Source organism: Tremella mesenterica (assembly GCF_000271645.1).
Source record: "Tremella mesenterica DSM 1558 unplaced genomic scaffold TREMEscaffold_11, whole genome shotgun sequence".
In the NCBI taxonomy this organism is placed as follows: Eukaryota; Fungi; Basidiomycota; class Tremellomycetes; order Tremellales; family Tremellaceae; genus Tremella; species Tremella mesenterica.
Window position 1 is genome coordinate 136,332 of NW_006711235.1, and position 17,518 is coordinate 153,849.

General features: G+C 43.8%; 4 protein-coding genes across 4 annotated transcripts in view; 3 read left to right on the forward strand and 1 right to left on the reverse strand.

Moving 5' to 3' along the window:
• Nucleotides 1–439: 439 nt before the first annotated feature.
• TREMEDRAFT_64432 (uncharacterized protein) lies at nt 440–2,722 on the forward strand (the record flags this gene model as incomplete). Its single annotated transcript, XM_007006719.1, has 1 exon — nt 440–2,722. One exon carries the CDS (start codon nt 440–442, stop codon nt 2,720–2,722), a length of 2,283 nt encoding a protein of 760 aa, XP_007006781.1.
• Nucleotides 2,723–8,803: 6,081 nt separating this feature from the next.
• On the forward strand, nt 8,804–9,154 carry TREMEDRAFT_64433 (uncharacterized protein; the record flags this gene model as incomplete). Its single annotated transcript, XM_007006720.1, has 1 exon — nt 8,804–9,154. The coding sequence occupies one exon, from the start codon at nt 8,804–8,806 to the stop codon at nt 9,152–9,154; it is 351 nt and encodes a 116-aa protein (XP_007006782.1).
• Nucleotides 9,155–9,533: 379 nt separating this feature from the next.
• TREMEDRAFT_64434 (uncharacterized protein) lies at nt 9,534–12,580 on the forward strand (the record flags this gene model as incomplete). The annotated part of the gene is made up of 2 exons (XM_007006721.1): nt 9,534–10,766; nt 10,823–12,580. The coding sequence occupies 2 exons, from the start codon at nt 9,534–9,536 to the stop codon at nt 12,578–12,580; spliced, it is 2,991 nt and encodes a 996-aa protein (XP_007006783.1).
• A 3,308-nt stretch (nt 12,581–15,888) lies between these two features.
• Nucleotides 15,889–17,518, reverse strand: part of TREMEDRAFT_72189 (uncharacterized protein) — a gene marked incomplete at its 3' end in the record, with an annotated part of 3,568 nt that continues 1,938 nt past the window's right edge. The window contains exons 5-8 of the mRNA XM_007006843.1: nt 17,329–17,450; nt 16,952–17,085; nt 16,557–16,869; nt 15,889–16,251 (exon numbers count right to left, since the gene is read on the reverse strand). Coding sequence (XP_007006905.1) covers nt 15,889–16,251; nt 16,557–16,869; nt 16,952–17,085; nt 17,329–17,450 — 932 coding nt within the window. The remainder of the gene's footprint in view (nt 16,252–16,556; nt 16,870–16,951; nt 17,086–17,328; nt 17,451–17,518) is intronic.

A 17,518-nucleotide genomic window follows, 5' to 3' on the forward strand; every position in this document is an offset into this window, starting at 1 on the left:
TCGGGAATTATTATGGCTGTGAAAAGTACCATACATGGGCGTCACGTGGAAAATCATCCTTCCAAACTCTTCAACTATACAAACACCGTCGTTTCTCCTAAAAAAATTCAGTCCCGCCAGAGAAGACGCGTTCATGAAACAACTCATGTTACAAGCACCTTGATTGGGATGACAAAGGGGACCATGTGTAACTTGTGTCAACTCCCTTTAGAGCAAAGGAGTTCATAACACCTGTCAAACTCCGCTTGGAACACAGCCGACTAGGCTACGTTCTCCCCACCTCTTTATCTTTTAAGTCTGCCAAGCCCTCTTGTCTCTTCTCCTCTAACAATCACACACAGTCTTTTGATCCGAATTAAAGAAGTCAATCTCTCATTTGACTTTACAAGCTTTGATATCTTTGACTTTGGAGGCGTAAAATAATCAAAATCAAACAACAATGAGTGAACCTTCCGGAACTCCTAGCGTATCAAGTCGCCTCACGAGTCTCGACTATCGGGGGCAACTCTCCGTGCTGGAAGATTATCACACTCAATGGCGTGAATCTGTCTCTGAGTTGAACCATTTGATAGAGGACTTGCAATGGCCACCAGAGCTGAGAGCCCATCTCTTCTCAACTCCTATTGGTCTCATCAAGAAATATGCGGGGATGACTTTTGCACCTCCACACAGGGAAGGGGCGTCATTTCAAGAAGAACTTGACACCATTCAGGAATATATTGCATGGTCAAGTAAATGTTATCAGGTAGCACGTCAAACTCGACTTGAGCGAGATGACAGGACTGATGTCGGGGAAGTCTTTGATTCGACTGAAATGACTAGAATGACTAAAATGAGAGCGGATCTCCTTGGTCAGCGTGCTGATCTCGTCTGGATGGAACCGGTCATGTCTGAAGTAGAGAACATCAGTTTGATACTTGAGAGTATTCTGGAGGCGTTCTATCAAGAAACACTTGAAGAAGGTGGTCTTAAACATAGAAGTCAAGTGGACATGATGCTGAAAGAAAATGAGGAGAGAAAGAAACACTTGAGTGAATTACAAGAGCTCATCAGTGAACGATGGATATCCAATGATAGTTCTGAACGTGAACAAGTATTGGAGACCATCTCAAGGGCGGCAATGAAAGATCAGACTGAAGGTACAACTCATTTGGATCCTGAGGTCATTCAGAAACTGGAAACTTGTGATATCGACCTTAAGGATCTGGCAGCAGACTTTGATGAATTGTCTGGAACAGTATGGACACAAACTTATCCCAAACTGACTGGCCATCTCACTAGACTGGCTGAGGTGGCGGCACTGGCTGAACAGATCTCTACTGGAAACAAAACTCGTAAGAAGACAGCGGCCAGCTCCGCACCATCAACAGGGAAGAAATCTAGAGGAAAAGAAGCAAGGACAAAACACCACATGCAATCACCAATGCCCTCACCTACAACAACTCTACCACTGATACTCCATGATTCTCATTGGCAAGGTCAAAATCAAGGGGAAGCAGTTGAATCTTCCACCCCAGAAGAGTTTGAGCCACCTAGTGGACCTACAATCATCATCACCAGAGCTGAGAACGAGGACGGTGTTTATCCGACTCCGACTCCGCACGGAGGACATGACAGTGCGCGACAACGCTTATGGACAGAACTGAAAGACTGGAATCAACTCATCGATCAGGGAGGAGATTACCTATTAGCTGATACTATCGCAGACCCTTCAATAGTGGCAGGTTGCAAGATCTATTCCATATTAGGTGATCCAAAATTACACAACCGTGAAGAATTCCTCAGTGATGCGAAAAGTACCACCGAGAGAATATCAGAGCGACACGTCGAATGGCAAACGTTCTTGAATCAACTTACTGAACATGCCCGGGATGATAAGGAAGCACTCAGTGTGCTTAAGGTGTTTAAGCTCAAATCAGCCTGGCAAATGTCACGTCTTGAACATAGTGCAAAAACGCATAAACTATCTTTGTTCCCCAAAGTTGACAAGACAAGTAGAAAAAAGCCTGCGACGGAGAAAGAGCTGTATAACAAGCTGACAAAACAAGTTTCACAACTTCAAGGATATTTACAGGGCATCCGCACGGTAAAAGATTACATCCAGTGGAAAGCTGGTGGAGACCTTACGGAAAATGAAGAAGTAGAAGACGAAATTCGTCAAAGAGCTTATGATACATATCGTAATAGTCTTCACATTACTTATTCTCTTTCGAAAATTAGATATAGCTTATCAGACATGTTCACCCAGGAAGCTCTTGAATCACAACCGGAAAAGAGGATCAAAGACGATCAGACAGTTTTCGACGAAGCTAAAGATCACATTTCGAGCGCGACAGAGATGCATGGTGAAGCAGGAGAGGGAGTCACATGGGCAGAAAGTGCGTTGGCATTTAGGAAGGAGAACTGGGAAGAATGGAAAGATTCAACATTCAGAGGTCAGACTTATCCTTCTTTGAAAACCACCTTTTTCGAAAAGGACGTGATATACCAATATCGTGCTGCGGAAAGCGAGTTAGGGCGGGAGCTGAACATACTACATGAAATGGTGGATGGTAAGATTGCTAACATGGAGAATTGGGTTCTAAGTGAGATGGAGGGAGGAAAGTGGTTAGATATCAGAAGAGCAGGTTTGCAGGAGTTACAGAGTATGTTGACAGGTTTTGAGAGGACAGAGTATCAGGATGAGGAAGTAGTGGAAGATTCAACCGAAACATTCTATTAAACCTCGAAAGATATACAGTATGTACATAGTAGGAATGCAGTCTACCTATCGGGTAACTAAGAAAGGGAAGATAGCCTCCTCACTATAATTTGCCTTCTGATTCGAATCGTTGTGGTCGCAACACTAGCGATGTTACTACGATTAGAAGGTTTTCTCAACCAAATTTCTAGAGCCGACGAAATGATTGTGTAAACTGTCCGAGGAGGTCTATCACACCCTTCCTGAACTAAGTGGGAGAAATTCCCTACGTCCTCCACTCCGACATTCTGGCCATACGGGCGGATATCGAAATTGACGCACGGAGGACAAAGGTGACACAAGTAGCCAAACTGTCCTCTATAGCTACTATGCCATCGAATTCCTTCCTCTTTCAATCTCCCTGTCACTCCCTCTCACCACAGATGATCCTCTCCGGGAAGATTGAATGATTTATTTCGTCCATTATTATTGTCTCTTCTTCTCAAGCACCCGTGACAACAGTGATATCTCAGCATGTCAGAGGAAACTTCACGCAATGCCACAAGAGTCCATTGGACTCAAAATACTCACGCAGAAATGCTTGGCTTTGTTCTCTTGAAAGCGGAAAAGCTGAGTAGTCAATTAGAAACCCGAGGTTCTAGTTTAGGAACTGCAAGCGATGGCACTGTAGCTCGTACGGCGTCTTCCGCCTTATTGGCATACAATTATTCCTTGCCAAGTGCTAGGGAGAGAGAAGAGCTAGATTTGACTGGTGCCTTGGACAGATTGATTGCCACTTATGTTAACTGATAATTAGATGATAATACAGAGGGGAAAAAGAGCATGCATCAATTCTACATGTCTCTATACTTATCACATTCCACTCACACGCATAAAACCAGAGACAATCGAATAAAGTTCAGAGGATAAGTTGAACGGAGAAATATTCGACGGAAGGGGTAATTATCTAACGGCGGTTCGGCCGTCCTGGCCCGATTCTATCGGCTAACAACTTATGGTGAGGGACACAGCGGAGATGATGTCCTAAGTTGGGCATTGGAGAAATGTACTTGCAAGCTTGCAGCAACGACCAAAACATATCCCTATTCTCGGCCCTCTTTCTGGCGTTGATCATCAAACAGGATGACAGTGACCACATGAGTGTGAATCAAGAGGATCATGTCACTTGCGATTCTTACATATATTTTCAAGATGAAGTAGGATCTTCTGACTCCACATTCAGCCAAAGTGGAGGGTTACGCAGGGAAAAGTGTGAATTGTGGCAAGATTACTCATCAGGAGTAAGGCGTGTAGGGTACACATGTTTGCTGATAATTAGATGATATTACAGAGGGGAAAAAGAGCGTGCATTGATTCTACATGTCTCTATACAGTCAGGACCAGACGTTGGAAATGGTCTGTGTCTATGAGCTATGGCTATAGGGCCTCGTAGGGAACAGACCTAGTGATGTAGTTTATAGTCTAGTGATGTAGTGGATTGAAGAGACTATAAGTCGATGAGATCAAGTGGCGAAAGATTTACTAAGTGACGAGAAAATACATTCGACAAGACATCTACGAAAAAGGGCTGTTTCTATATACTAAAAAGGGAGCGAAGTGATACTGAAATCTACGGAGTAAAGATGGGAAACAATATGAGGTAGAAGAGCGAAGGAAGACGGAGATAGATGAGGGACACGGAGATGAAGGAAAAGTATTGTGAGACAAAGAGATAGCGATTAGGTATAAAGGGAGAGCAGACGATGCCGTAACGGAATTAGTGGAGCGGAGACGGGAACGGGTAGGTGGAGTATGACTTCTGCATACAACTCCTGAGGAACCCGTCTATAGGTACCCGTGATCCTGACATATGTGAACGCTCCTCCCATCTTCCAAAACGTAGGCCTTCTTTGATGGACAGAAGAAAAGTGGATCAGGCCACTGAAGGGGGAACTAGAGGGTGATTCATACTTCTTCAAAAGATAGAGGACAAAGCTTAAATAGAGTAGTTGACATACTGTAATGTCTCCTCGCAGCTCACTTTGGACAATCATGTCAAGTACACACACTTCTCAACTTAACCTCCACTCTACCGTCACTAGAACAGAGGGTCAGAAAGATCCGTTCAGCAGTAAGGACGCCAAGGAGTTGTTGGGATTGTATTAGAGCATCATCACCTATGCCAGGCAGCTGCGGCGAAGAGGAATGGACGTTGCAGAAGCCGCTTGGAGCTCCCGTGCTGCTTCAATTTATGATGTTTTGTGTGACACAAACTTTAGAGTATTGGACAAAGAGTTTACGACAGAGGAGTACTCGCTGATGCTATCAGCAGGATTATGAGTCTGTACCCCCCTGACACGGTGCTGGAAGACTCAGGTGGTCTTCAAGACTCTATAGGGAAGTGCAAGGTTGCAATCTTGAAGAAAGCACAAGGTACGATTCATCAGCCCAAGACAGCACACCGCTCTATGACACCAAAGTGCCAGAGCCGGAGAGCAGTCAACATGGAGAGTTGACTGGACCATCATACAATTTTCATCTATCATAGAGTCGTACAGTAGGCTGGGAATGGAATTGTAAGAAAAATGCAGATGCTTTAGTCAAGCTGTCATGCTGTCACGAACCATGTCGTGACATCCCTGACAACTACCATCACCCACCCTCCTTTCACCATCACCCCGAACCACTGAGACCAACTACGACGAAGTTACGAGAACCTAGGGATTATTTGTCACAGCAACCCCGCCTAACGGAGAACTGCAGCGAACCTAGGAGAAGGAAACTGAGGGAGAGCAGGGTGGGCAAAGTAGGCGAAGTTAGTCGAAGTGAGTGGAGTAGGATATTGGGGATATGGCGAGGTACAGCGAAGTTGAGCGAAGAGGACTGAGCACGAGGCTGTGCAAGAGTTGAAGGACGTTCTATGAGAGGAGAGGAGAAGTATAGATAGTTTACAGATCGCTGAACTTCTTCAGCAAGCCTCCTTGATTGTTGTCAGCAGTGAACGATTGATAGAGATAGCTACAATATAAATCGAGATACATCGTCATCAGTAAAAACCCCTTTCAGATGGAGTAAATACGTCGAAGTACGTCTGTCACGGTCCTGTCCTTGACAGATCTCTAAAGATCAAAGACGGGTGGACTGCAACTGTTTAGTTAGCTTGAACAACGACGGTTAGTATGTTGTTCGTGAGCTTGTGATGTGGTCGGACGGCTAAAGTGACTTGCGAAGGATCCGAGCAAGTCGAGATGACGACAAGGGTGTGTGATATGACCTGGACAGGGGTTTTGTCGATGGAAGGCGTGTTAAAGATGAGTATATGTCAAGACGAGAGATCTTTGTGAAGTGGCAAATAATATTTTGATCCTTGAGAAAAAGAAAACTACAAAGTAGATACGTGCTCCATTTATACCTTTCAGAGGGATTCAGAATGAGCTTTTCAATGAGTCGACTCATTGACTCATTCTTGTCTCGTCTCTCCTTTTCCCCTATAACCTCATTATCTCATTGCGTCTCAATGAGTATCAATGAGTCTCAATGAGTAACAATGAGTCTCAATGAGTATCGATGAGTCTCAATGAGTATTGATGAGTCTCAATGAGTCTCAATGAGTCTCAATGAGTTTTCAGGGTAACTCACCGAGTCTCATTGAATTCAGGGTAACTCAATGAGTTTTGATGAGTCATGGTGGCGCGACTCGTCCGAGTAGTGACAACGTCGTAGTTACATTCCTTTCGACGTCTGCACCCTCCTGGGTGGGTGAGACATTGAGTCAGAAGCATCAAGTTAGCCGAGGTTTGTCGACCATCAGTCTATTAGAAAGAAGTCATTCGACGGCTGTGACACATGCATATACCAGGGAAATCCTCACGGGCATTGGTCCATTGTCATATTTTGTCCATGTGTACCACAAATTTGGCATTACTCGTATTGTACCACTTGATCAAGGAAGGTGAAAATCAGTCTCGGTCAGAGAGATTGCTTATGTACGGCTACAAGTATCTCTGGTGACACACAATCATCGACCGTCACATATGTCCATAGTGGGGTCGTATTCAGAGTTCCTACCATATGTGAATAAGACGAATCGCCAGGAAGTGGTTTGAGGACCAATGTCATGATTGTTTGCTAATAATTAGATGGTGGGTGATACACAGGGGAAAAAGAGCATGCATCACTTCTACATGTCTCTATACTTATCACATTCCACTCACACGCAGTAAACCAGAGACGATCAAATAGAGCTCAGAGGATAAGTTGAACAGAGAAATATTTGACGGAAGGGGTAATTATCTAACGGTGGTTCGGCCGCCCTGGCCCGATTCTATCAGCTAACAAGCATTAGCTCTGGACCTCAGTTGGAGCAGGACACACAGAACAAGGATCCCGCCATAGAATTATTTGACCTTTATTGCCACACGAGAGCCTTTGTGGCCGCCATAAGTCATAGTGGGAATAGTGCTAACGTGAATCAACTGGAAGATTATGCCAGGTTAATGAGAAATGCTCTGAAAGGGACACATTACGAGTACACTAGCCTGAAGACTGAACACTTTGCTCAGGACCAAAGACAGTTCAACAAAGAGATTGAAAGATTCATGCACAAATACCCTCCAGGAGCATACTCAGCAAGAACCTACCCGCCAGGAGTATCCCTGCCAGGAGAATACATGCCCTACTCAGAAGGTGTCAAGGCCTCTATAACAAAGTGCAAGGCTGCTATCTCAGAAATTAGTACTACGTCATCAACTCAACTCCCTGGGGTGTCATCTAGGGGAGAAGCAACAATGCGGGACAGCAGGACATAGGGAGCAGCTGGTCTGAAGTCTATATTGATCAATCCCTTTGAAGTGATTGCTAGGTGAAGAGCAGGAATGGAATCATGCCCAAGGAGAGACACCAGCATCTCAATGACATGTGACGAGTACAAATCCATGAGTTGTTCACCTGTCCTCTGTCCAGGGGGATAGGAGAACGGAAAGCAGATCCTGGATGTGACTGTCAATGATTCTCACAGAGTCAGTAGTGATACTGGTCGTGATACACCGCAATCCACGGTCTCAAATGTACTTAGTGAGGTCTGGTGTAACGCAGGGATTCTACTATCACTATCCATCTTTCACATAAATTGTCATGAATCAGTAATCATGACTCAGAATAAGTATGGACTCAAAGTAATAGTGACTCATAATTAATCAGGATTGATAAGGAGAGTACAGATGGTAGTTACAGATGGTAGTCACAGATGGTAATGACAGATGGTAGTCACAGATGGTAATGACAGATGGTTATGACAGATGGTAGTCACCGATGGTAGTTACAGATGGTGGTTACAAATGGTAGCTACAGGTGGTCAAAGGTGACAAACTGTACTCGCAGACGGTAACTAGCTTTAGTCTATATAAACTTATACTTTTCAGTAGTTTCTTCAGTTATCAATCTCCTCTTTATTTGTCAAACACAGTTGGTCCAAGTCCAACACTTCTAGTCCTCGCTATCCCTGTCCTCCTCGACGTCATCACTTTGTCCTCCTTCATCTTTGTTACTCTCTTGACGAGCCAGAGACTTCATTGGGTCATAGTCCCATTCTCAGGTTACAGTCCTGTATTCTGTTGTCCTCTGTGACAGCCAACCCCCGTGACATAAATTCAAGTAGCATTCACCCAAATTTGGGTAGAAATGGTAGGAACGATACCTAAAGACTAACGATTTGATCAGAGTTATACTAATCATGTTAGTCAACCTGGCTCAATTGATAGCTTTGAGGCGCTTTCCTTCCTGTCATGACCGAGTAGCGAGCCCGGGATCATAAATTGTCCTGAAAGTATAAAAACATGCTAGTGAGAGCTGATCAGGCTATAAATATCGGTCGTGACACTTTCCCTCCCATTCCCCCGGAGTACCGGCTGAGACCGGTGCGATGAATGTGTATTTCCGCGTCCGCTCCAGGCTCCGATTTCCTGGTTGAATGGATAAACTTTTGGCGGATTTACAATATTCAAATCTCAGAAATGTTGATTTCCCTCTCTTGGAGTGGCCAACTGACCTCTTCAACAACTTATTTACCAAATCATATCATCATCTGGAATATCTTTCGATCGATTCAATCAGTGTTTGACTCCAATGACCGAAATAACAAGTTATGATTCACTCCGTGATCCAGAGGCTAATGAACATGCCCTGAGACTGTTTGAAGCTACCGTAGCGGCTCAAGAGCTAAGTGCGTATTTCAGACACACTATGGTGGGGCCAGATTATGAACGATTGGTCACCGAGTTGCGGGCCGTTTTAGATGAAAAAGGATATAGAGTACCTACAGAGAATACCCAGATCTCAAATCCTATAACAGTTCTGAATACCTTTAGATGCAGGTACGACCGTCCTTGGGGAAAATCAATGGTCTCGGCTATCTCAGCTTGTTCAGGCTTAATTGATCTCACCACTGATTCGGGTACCGATAGTCCATCGGAATGAAGGTTGGCGGGGTATGACTCGGGGAGAAAGATGTGCAATATGAGAAACCATATTTAATAGAGAGTAATATCACCTGGTCGAGTTCAACTCACATCTCAGTCTGTGTATATTCTAGTGGTTGCGTGCGTCATTCATTATGCCCAGCGTTGATTAGTAATGCTTGTGATTGTAGTCTTCGATGCAACTCTTTACTATCATCGTAATCGTAAGTACTCGTCGTACACATTCGAACAATCTCCCTGAAGATCTCGTTCGCTTTTTGTCCCTTGATACTCTTTGCAGTTTTGACTTTTACAATGGTCCTAGACATCGTCAGCCATCACCATAAAGACCATCTATTCTACCTCAATCGACCTCATCATCGTAATCAGCCCATCAGATGTTACCTGTTTCATCGGTGACGTTGCGTCGGGTTACGACGAGACATTTTCCTCCGACGATTCTGTCTATCGTTCGAGGTGTATCAGACTTTCACGCTAAGGACATCAATGGTACATCTCTCAAGCCATCTTCAAAACCTTTCCAGAATACGAGACCTCTGACTGTTCCAAAGTTACTCAACGAGAGGGAGACTTTGAAGGCTCAGAAGAAAGAGAATACGAAAGAGGGAGATAATGTTACTCGGGCAGTGTTGGATTCATCGGACCTAAGTTCATCGACACTTGGATCACCGGTCAAGAATGTTTCCAGTGTCCTAGCAGGGGACACTAAGATCAAGAAGAAGAAGAAAAGGGGTAACACTGTGACTACCACCCCGGGTGTCCCACAGACAACACCGACGCCAACGATATACTCTGTAAACGATTCGATCCTGTCAGAGCTGAATGGTGAAAGCGACCGACCGAATGCTACAGATGCCATGAAGATCTCCAACGTGCCGAAGCCAATTATTGAGCTCCAGCCTTCCATCCCAGCAGTGTCCCCGACCAACGTTCCTTCTTCCAAAACCCCACCATCGTCTAAGAAGCCTTCCCCATCGGTGAATACTGCCGCCAAGTCAATCACAAAGACCAGTCCCGAAAAGACGAAACCCACAGTCCATAGATCCTCTCAACCAGCTAAAAATGCACCTTCACTTGCTTCCAAGTCCCACCCCGCTCCTCATCTCGTCAGCCAAGTCATCCCCGTCCCCCGTAAGCCGACGACCGTTGCTTCACAGAAAGCAAAGAAATCCGGAGACGGCGTTGGTGATTTGGTGCCATCTCCATGGTCATCCATCATCACTCATCTTATATCTCATACCCCCAGCACTACCTTCCCAACGACAACGAAAACTCCGACCAAATTACTTCTTCGCCATAACCAGACTCATCAATCTAATAAATCTCAAGACGAGGGTGCTTCAACAACACCACAATCTCGTCCCTCCATACTTCCTACATCCGACCATTCCGGTTGTATTCCAAGTCACTGGGGCTGGGAATCACCCACCACATCACGCAGTTCATCGCCTATCTTACCGGATTTACAAGACCAGAAGTTATTATCAATAGTGTTGAATCCCCAAGAAGGAATAGAATTGATGAGATTAGCGTTAATTGGGGATGTATTGGTCAATTTATTCGCTACTCTATCCGTGGATAGATATACGAGTACAACTAGTGTAGTAGCTGTGAGTCAAAACTTTCCAAACGAAATACTCAAAAATTGTATCTGACTGATGTTCAGACGTTTCGAACTCAATTAATTACCAATCGTACACTTTCACATCTTCTCGTATCCACACCTCTTTTCTCAAATATCCCATTACTTCCCACTTCCCATAACTCTACCATCACCTTACCCACTTCTTCCTGTTCATCCGCTCCCATATCATCGACAAAATCTTCCTCCTCCACTTCTAAAATGAAGGAATCATCGTCTACTTTGGTCAGTGTGAAGGACAAACCTTTGCCCTCTATACTGAGTCAAAAACACGCTGGATCCATATTCGAAGCATACGTCGGTGCTGCTTTTCTGGACTCCATACATCGTAATACCCAGTCGGAATTTTATGGTGATATGTTGAATATGTTCGATCTTTCTTATTGGCCGACATTGGCGGATCAAGTGAAATCAGCAGAAAAAAGTGCGGCAACTGCGCGAACTCAGGCCAAAGGAAAAGAATTGGGGAAAAAGACATTGAAAGAAGTTATCAGTGTGATGAAAGAGGAGGCTAAGCGGGAAACACTTTCCACACCGGTCTCGGTGGAGAAATCGAAACAGGCACCAATACAGAAAGTGCAAGAGTCACAGAATAATTCACCAGGAGTAGTACAGGTAGATACAGCGTCAAGATTTAGGGAGTGGTGGGGATATATTACAGATGATATGTGGAGACTTGCAAAATCTGATATATCGATACCTCCGGCCGAACGAAGTGCCGGTAAAGATTCTTCACAAGATACGAAATCGACATTATCACAATTTGGTGGAGAAGCAAATATTCCTGAGTGTGAAGTAAATCCGGCCAAGTCACTTGAAGAGAAAGGTTCCTTGTTAGTATCGGAGAGGCAGTCGGAATATGGACAAGCCGATCTGAAGTCGTGTGAAGATCACTCGCACGTTCCTTCGATTGGATCTGCCGGATCTAAGAAGGAGGTTGCGCAAGATACTAAGTCGACGAACGGTCCTGTATTCTCCACTGAACCTCAATCTTCTAATCCACATGATCTATCATCACCTTCAAGATCATCTCCCACAGATCGTCTACTCCATCTTCCTACTGTTACTCCCACTATGAAACCCCCCATCCATCTCCCATCTCTCCTCTCCCGATCTGGAACTCAAAATTCTCTTCCCCAATCCACAACTCTCTCATCACCTTCTGAAATGATCGCCCCGTCATTGTCTCAACCTACCGCAACATCTAAAGAGCGATCATCCAAACCTCGCTCCGTCTCTCAGATCAAGACACCATCTACCAATTCACCATCTGACACATCACCCAAAACGACCTCACCAACAACACCTCCCTCTCCATCTGTCACCATCCCGGGAAGATCACAGCCCACAATCTCTTCCTCTCTTTCTCCTTTGCCACTCAATGAGACATCCTCTATGACGAACACACATTTCAAGTCTCCTAAGTCATCTCTTACTTCTCAAAGTTCCACTTGCGCGCTCAGTGTGTCGTCAATAAACAAGCAAATCAACTCTTTGATCAAAGATAAAGAAACTTCTCATAAACGTCACACAGAGATGATATCAAGACGTATGCAAAACCTCCAATCCGTTCAATCTACATGTTCTAAAGCGACCAAACATCGGCTGAAACAAGCGGTTGATCAGGCTCAGAAAAAGTTGAAAGTGAAAATGAAGGATATGGATAAGTTGATTGATGCTAAAAGACGAGAATTGAGGGAGATGGAGAAGAGAGAGATGGATGTGGATGTTGGTCTTTTATCAAATTCAAGGGAGTTGAGAAAAGGTAGCATCACGTTGTAAGATTACGGAAGTAGGAGATAGAGGGAAAAAGTCTTGTGAGAACATATCAAACAGTGTTGATATCGTCCTAGTGGGAGCTACCACATGTTTGTAGAAGAGTGAAGGCTATAATTTTGGATTCGGTGGGAAAAGTAGAGGAAGGAAAACCCCGAACTTGAAAACCTTTCTGACACCTCGAAGTTCTTAGGAGTTCGAGTGCTCTACTCAGTCCTCCCCGACGTAGTTTGATACATCGTTCATCTTGCCATCATTATCAATGGCTTGCAGTAGTGATGATGGTGATTGGGTGGATGGAGTGAGATGAATCTTGACGTATTTTGAAAACTTCGGTCCGTACTATCATTCCCCAAGCCAAGACTCAAGAGAAGTTCATCAGAGAGTATGTCCATTTCCTCACGTTGTCAAATCACAATGTTGACCGTGTTGATCTACACACATGTACCTCTATCTTTATGTATGTTCTCTGTAGTCATACACTCTTTACGCTCTACTCGTACACTTATAAGAACGATAGGGTAGGAATTGAGAATAACCCATACTTGCAGGCGCAATTTGGTACTACAGCACATCAGGATAACTTTGGTAGATAATGAATCAGATAAATGAATGATCTTCCGAAATACAACTTCATCACTCCTCAACGGGATAAATCAATGAGGTTCTTGTTTAACCTTGACCTTTTGTTCTTTCTTCACATTCACCCCTTTTTCTTTCTTTACCTCTTTCTCCAACTTGACATTCCAACTTGACTTCTTGCCCTTCTTCCTTTTCTTGCCCTTTTTATTCTTCTTACCTTTTCGTCTTTTCGGTTCACCCCTAATTATCCTACCTTCTTCCGCTTCTCTCCTCAGTGCTCTTCTTCCTGCTCGTACTATCATCCGTGCCGCGTAATCTTCGTAATTTTCCACTTGGATAATCTCTTGAGCTTCTTCAGAGTGCCTCAGGTCCTGTTCTTCTTTTACACTTGTACCTTGTTCTTTCTTCACACTCGTACCATGTTCTTTCTTCACACTTGATATTTCCCTGTTACGTTTTGTAGCCCTGGTTTCCTTTTTGTTCTTCCTGGTTCGTTCCTCTACTGTCGACTCAGACTCTCCGCTACTCTCTCCGTCCCATTCACTATCACTTCCTCTATCCCATTCACTCTCGCTTGTCTCATCATCTCCATCTTCATCTTCTTTCATCTGCCCACCACTCCTACTACCCTTGCCACTCCCACCACTCCCATTCACTCCTCCAAACTTTTCACACGAACCAGCCGGACCAGCCCCACCCACCCCATCCAACTTTCTCCGCTCCTTCCCCTCCTTCCTAGCCTTCCGACGAGCCAACACCCTTTTCCTCCTCTTCATCTTCTCTTTCACCCTTTCCAAATGTTCTTTCCTCCCTTCCCTATTCTCCGACCCAATCTTACCTTTACGTCTTAACCACATCTCCGCCCATTCTGCAGGTCCTACCAACCACAAACCTGCTTCTTCCTTGAAAGCTTCTCTACCTATTTCACGTAAGCGGAAATTCCTGACTACTCGACGATACTTCGTTGGGAGATGTTTCCATTCTATTGGAGAAGGGGTAGGTATCGGCCAACGTTTGATACTTTTTGCTCCATTAGAGGTATTGACGTTTTCAATACTTTGGGTTTTGTTGTTGTATTTGGTGTTATTGACAGACTTCAGGTTGTTGGAATTACCGACTTGTTGGACGGCTGAGACTGTAGGTTTATTAAGATTTCCGGGTTGTTGGATGTTTCGGATCGGAATGGGGTTTGTGTCTGATAGATGTTTCGAGGGTAATTTAATGTTGTTTGGAATGAATGTCTGTTTATGATTGATCGATGAAGGTTCAATACGAGATGAAGAAGAAAGAATCGGTATAATAGGGAAGGGTGTAAGACCAAGAGCTATAGATTCTTCTTCATCTTCTATCCGGACAACCTTCCCAAACGACTTGACAGAAGAATGTCGAATGTTCAATTCTTTAAGGTTTAAAGTATAATCCAACATCTCCACATCAAAAACTTCTTTCGTTTTCCCCTTTTCGAGTTCCTTCAAACTATCGTTTCTTTCAATCTTGACAAATGTTGGAATATCATCCACCTTATCTCTTAATTCCTCATTCACATTGTTCACATTAGATACATTCCAGGAATGAGAGTTATCATCAAGCTCATCAACTAAAATAGGTTCTGATTGACTTCCCGGTCCAAACAACGTTTTCTCCCTCTTTGTTCGTTTTGACTCTCGGGAATAATCAATCGGATCAGTCCGGTTATTCTTCTCATGAATTGGATTCTCCGATAGATAAGTCGGATATGACTTCAATTCGACTGAAGGTGGATCGGAGGTCGGAGTGGATTTCAATGGAAGTAGAGCGGAATGAGAGACCATTTGCTTCCTAGGTAAATCCGACTTCGGTTCCAATTTGACAGAGAGTAAATCACGAGTTGTATGGATTTCTATTGATGGTAGATTGACCGTTGGTATATAGGAATTTTGGACAGGGTTCGTATTGGTCGTTAGGGGAGATGTCGCGGAAGAATCAGGATGGGGTCGTTTATATGGATTAGGAAGTAGTGATGTTGATCCTTCTGGTTCTTCGATGGTAGGAATACGTTGACGAGTATCTATTTCCATCCTTGTCCCTTGATTCCCCTTGGATCCAATATGACTATCACTGCCGGACAGCTCATTTGGAACATTCTGAGTAATAAGACTAGAGTAGGCAGATGAAGGTCGGACTGAAGTAGAGGGTGAAAGTTCAGATTCTATTTGATCTTGAGTGAGGGATTCCGCTTTGACTTTGAACGATATTGAGTCCATATTTGATTTTAGGGTGGGGTGTGGGTTGAGAATTTCTTTCGAAAGCTGATGAGTCAGTCGTGATTGGAGTAGAGTGTATTGGGGAGTTTGAGGTGAGCTTACGATGATACTTTGTCTGTTTGTGTGGGCTCACTGCTTCATGATATAAATCAGGTATGAGATAACCAACATGGTATGAGATACACCAACAAGATATTTGAAGAGAGGGAGATGGAAGATTGGGTAGAGAAGTGAAAAGTGAGTGGGAAATTGAAATGATGGGTCATTCATCACCCGTGCGATTAACACCCCCCTCTTTTTCAAAAAATATCCCAAATTGAGGTCTTTTACCTTTTACAGCTTAGATCATGAACTAGTCTGATGAGATCATAGTCTGATAAAACGAGGTGTGTCCAAAAGAGGACTAGGTTACGAGTAATCACATTGTAAGTATATGCATTCAAGAAGAGATACAAACGATCACATTTCCACCAGTCAAAGCATTGAATACTACTCCTTCATCATCTTCAAAACCCCTTCAACAACATCAGCCAAGACGATTACCTCTTCTTCCCCAAATACCAACATTGGTCTCAACCTGACTGTCTTTTCACCACATCCACCCATATGTACACCTCTCTGTCTGACTAACAAAAGAAATTTATCTCGAATAGAAGTATCGGGCATATCCCAAGATAAAAAAGTACCTTCTCCCTTTCCTCTGAAATTGAGTATCAGTTGTGGGAAATGGACGAATATCTCAGATAAAGTCGAATGGAGGAGAGCTCCTATGGTTGATGTGTGAGAGACTAGGTTGTGAGATGAGATGATTTGGAGGATTTGACCAGCTTGAAGAGTACGCATTGGGTCGCCCTGGGTGTTAGTTGGGAATTTCGGGTTTTGGGAGTTGGGGAGAAAGTGATGGTCACCATGAATATTTCGGCAACGACGATTTTTTTTTGGACATGTGGGTAACAATCATCCAAGAAGAGAAGTTGCGAGTGATAATCAAACCCAATTATTGAACGGCATAGTAAGATAGAGTGGAAGAATGGGGAGTAGGCTGAAGATAACAATATGACGATGTGAAGATGCAAGGGAAGGAAATTCCAGATGAAAAGAGCTTAAGACACAACAAGGAGAATGTGATAGAAAACAATTAAAAAGAAAAAACCCACCATCCACGTGTTATAATTCCTATAAGGTTTACTAGCCCTAGTTTCCAATTTATGATAAACACCAGAAGCTTGCATCTTCTTACTAAACGTGACGAAATCAGGTTCTTGTCCTTTTCCCAATTCCCATTTCTCATGAGCCCAAAAAGTTCCAGTGGCACCCACGCCAGTTTGTACTTCGTCAACAATGAAATAAACGGAATGTTTCCTCGCGAGTGAACGGAGTGAACGGAAGAAAGAAGGAGAAGCATGATGATCTCCTCCTTCTGAAAGAATGGGTTCTATTATCATTGCTGCGACTGGTTTGGTTGATTTTCTAAAGAAATTAGCTTCGGTTGAATAATTGAGAAGGGAGTATAGCAAGAGATCACAGGAAGAAGTGTGTATGATGAACTTACTGATGTATCAATATTTGTTCTACTTCTAATAAACATTTCTCTTCTTCTTCTTGATTTTCCTTGATGTGTTCTTCTAAGGGGTAGAGAAGTTGAGGGAATGGTGCTGCGGGCCAATCGAACGCAGGGATGTCAACCTGATATTTGTCAGCATCACATTTTGTGTGACGTAGCAATCCTTTCGTCAGTTCGAGACTCTTCTTCCGGACATCTACGGAATCTGCATGAGTCCTGAGATATGACCTGTCATTACTTCACGAGTATTTCAATCGACGTTGGTGGCCAAAGGCGAAAGCGGTAGGTATAATCTCTGGACCGACCCCCTTTATAAATTGAATGGAACGTTCACACGGAGACGGAGTATCAGAAAATTGACTTACCTTGTGCAGAGCCTTACTCCTGGTCGTACTGAGAGAAGCAAACAAACGTCCATGAAAACCACCTTTGAATGATAGTATAGAGAGATCTGGGCTACCGGGAGAATGATTAGACATGCATGTTTCTGAGATGAGCTATGTGCTGAAATCTCGTGAAGGTGTGGTGATGTATAGAATACTCTGATATCTGATC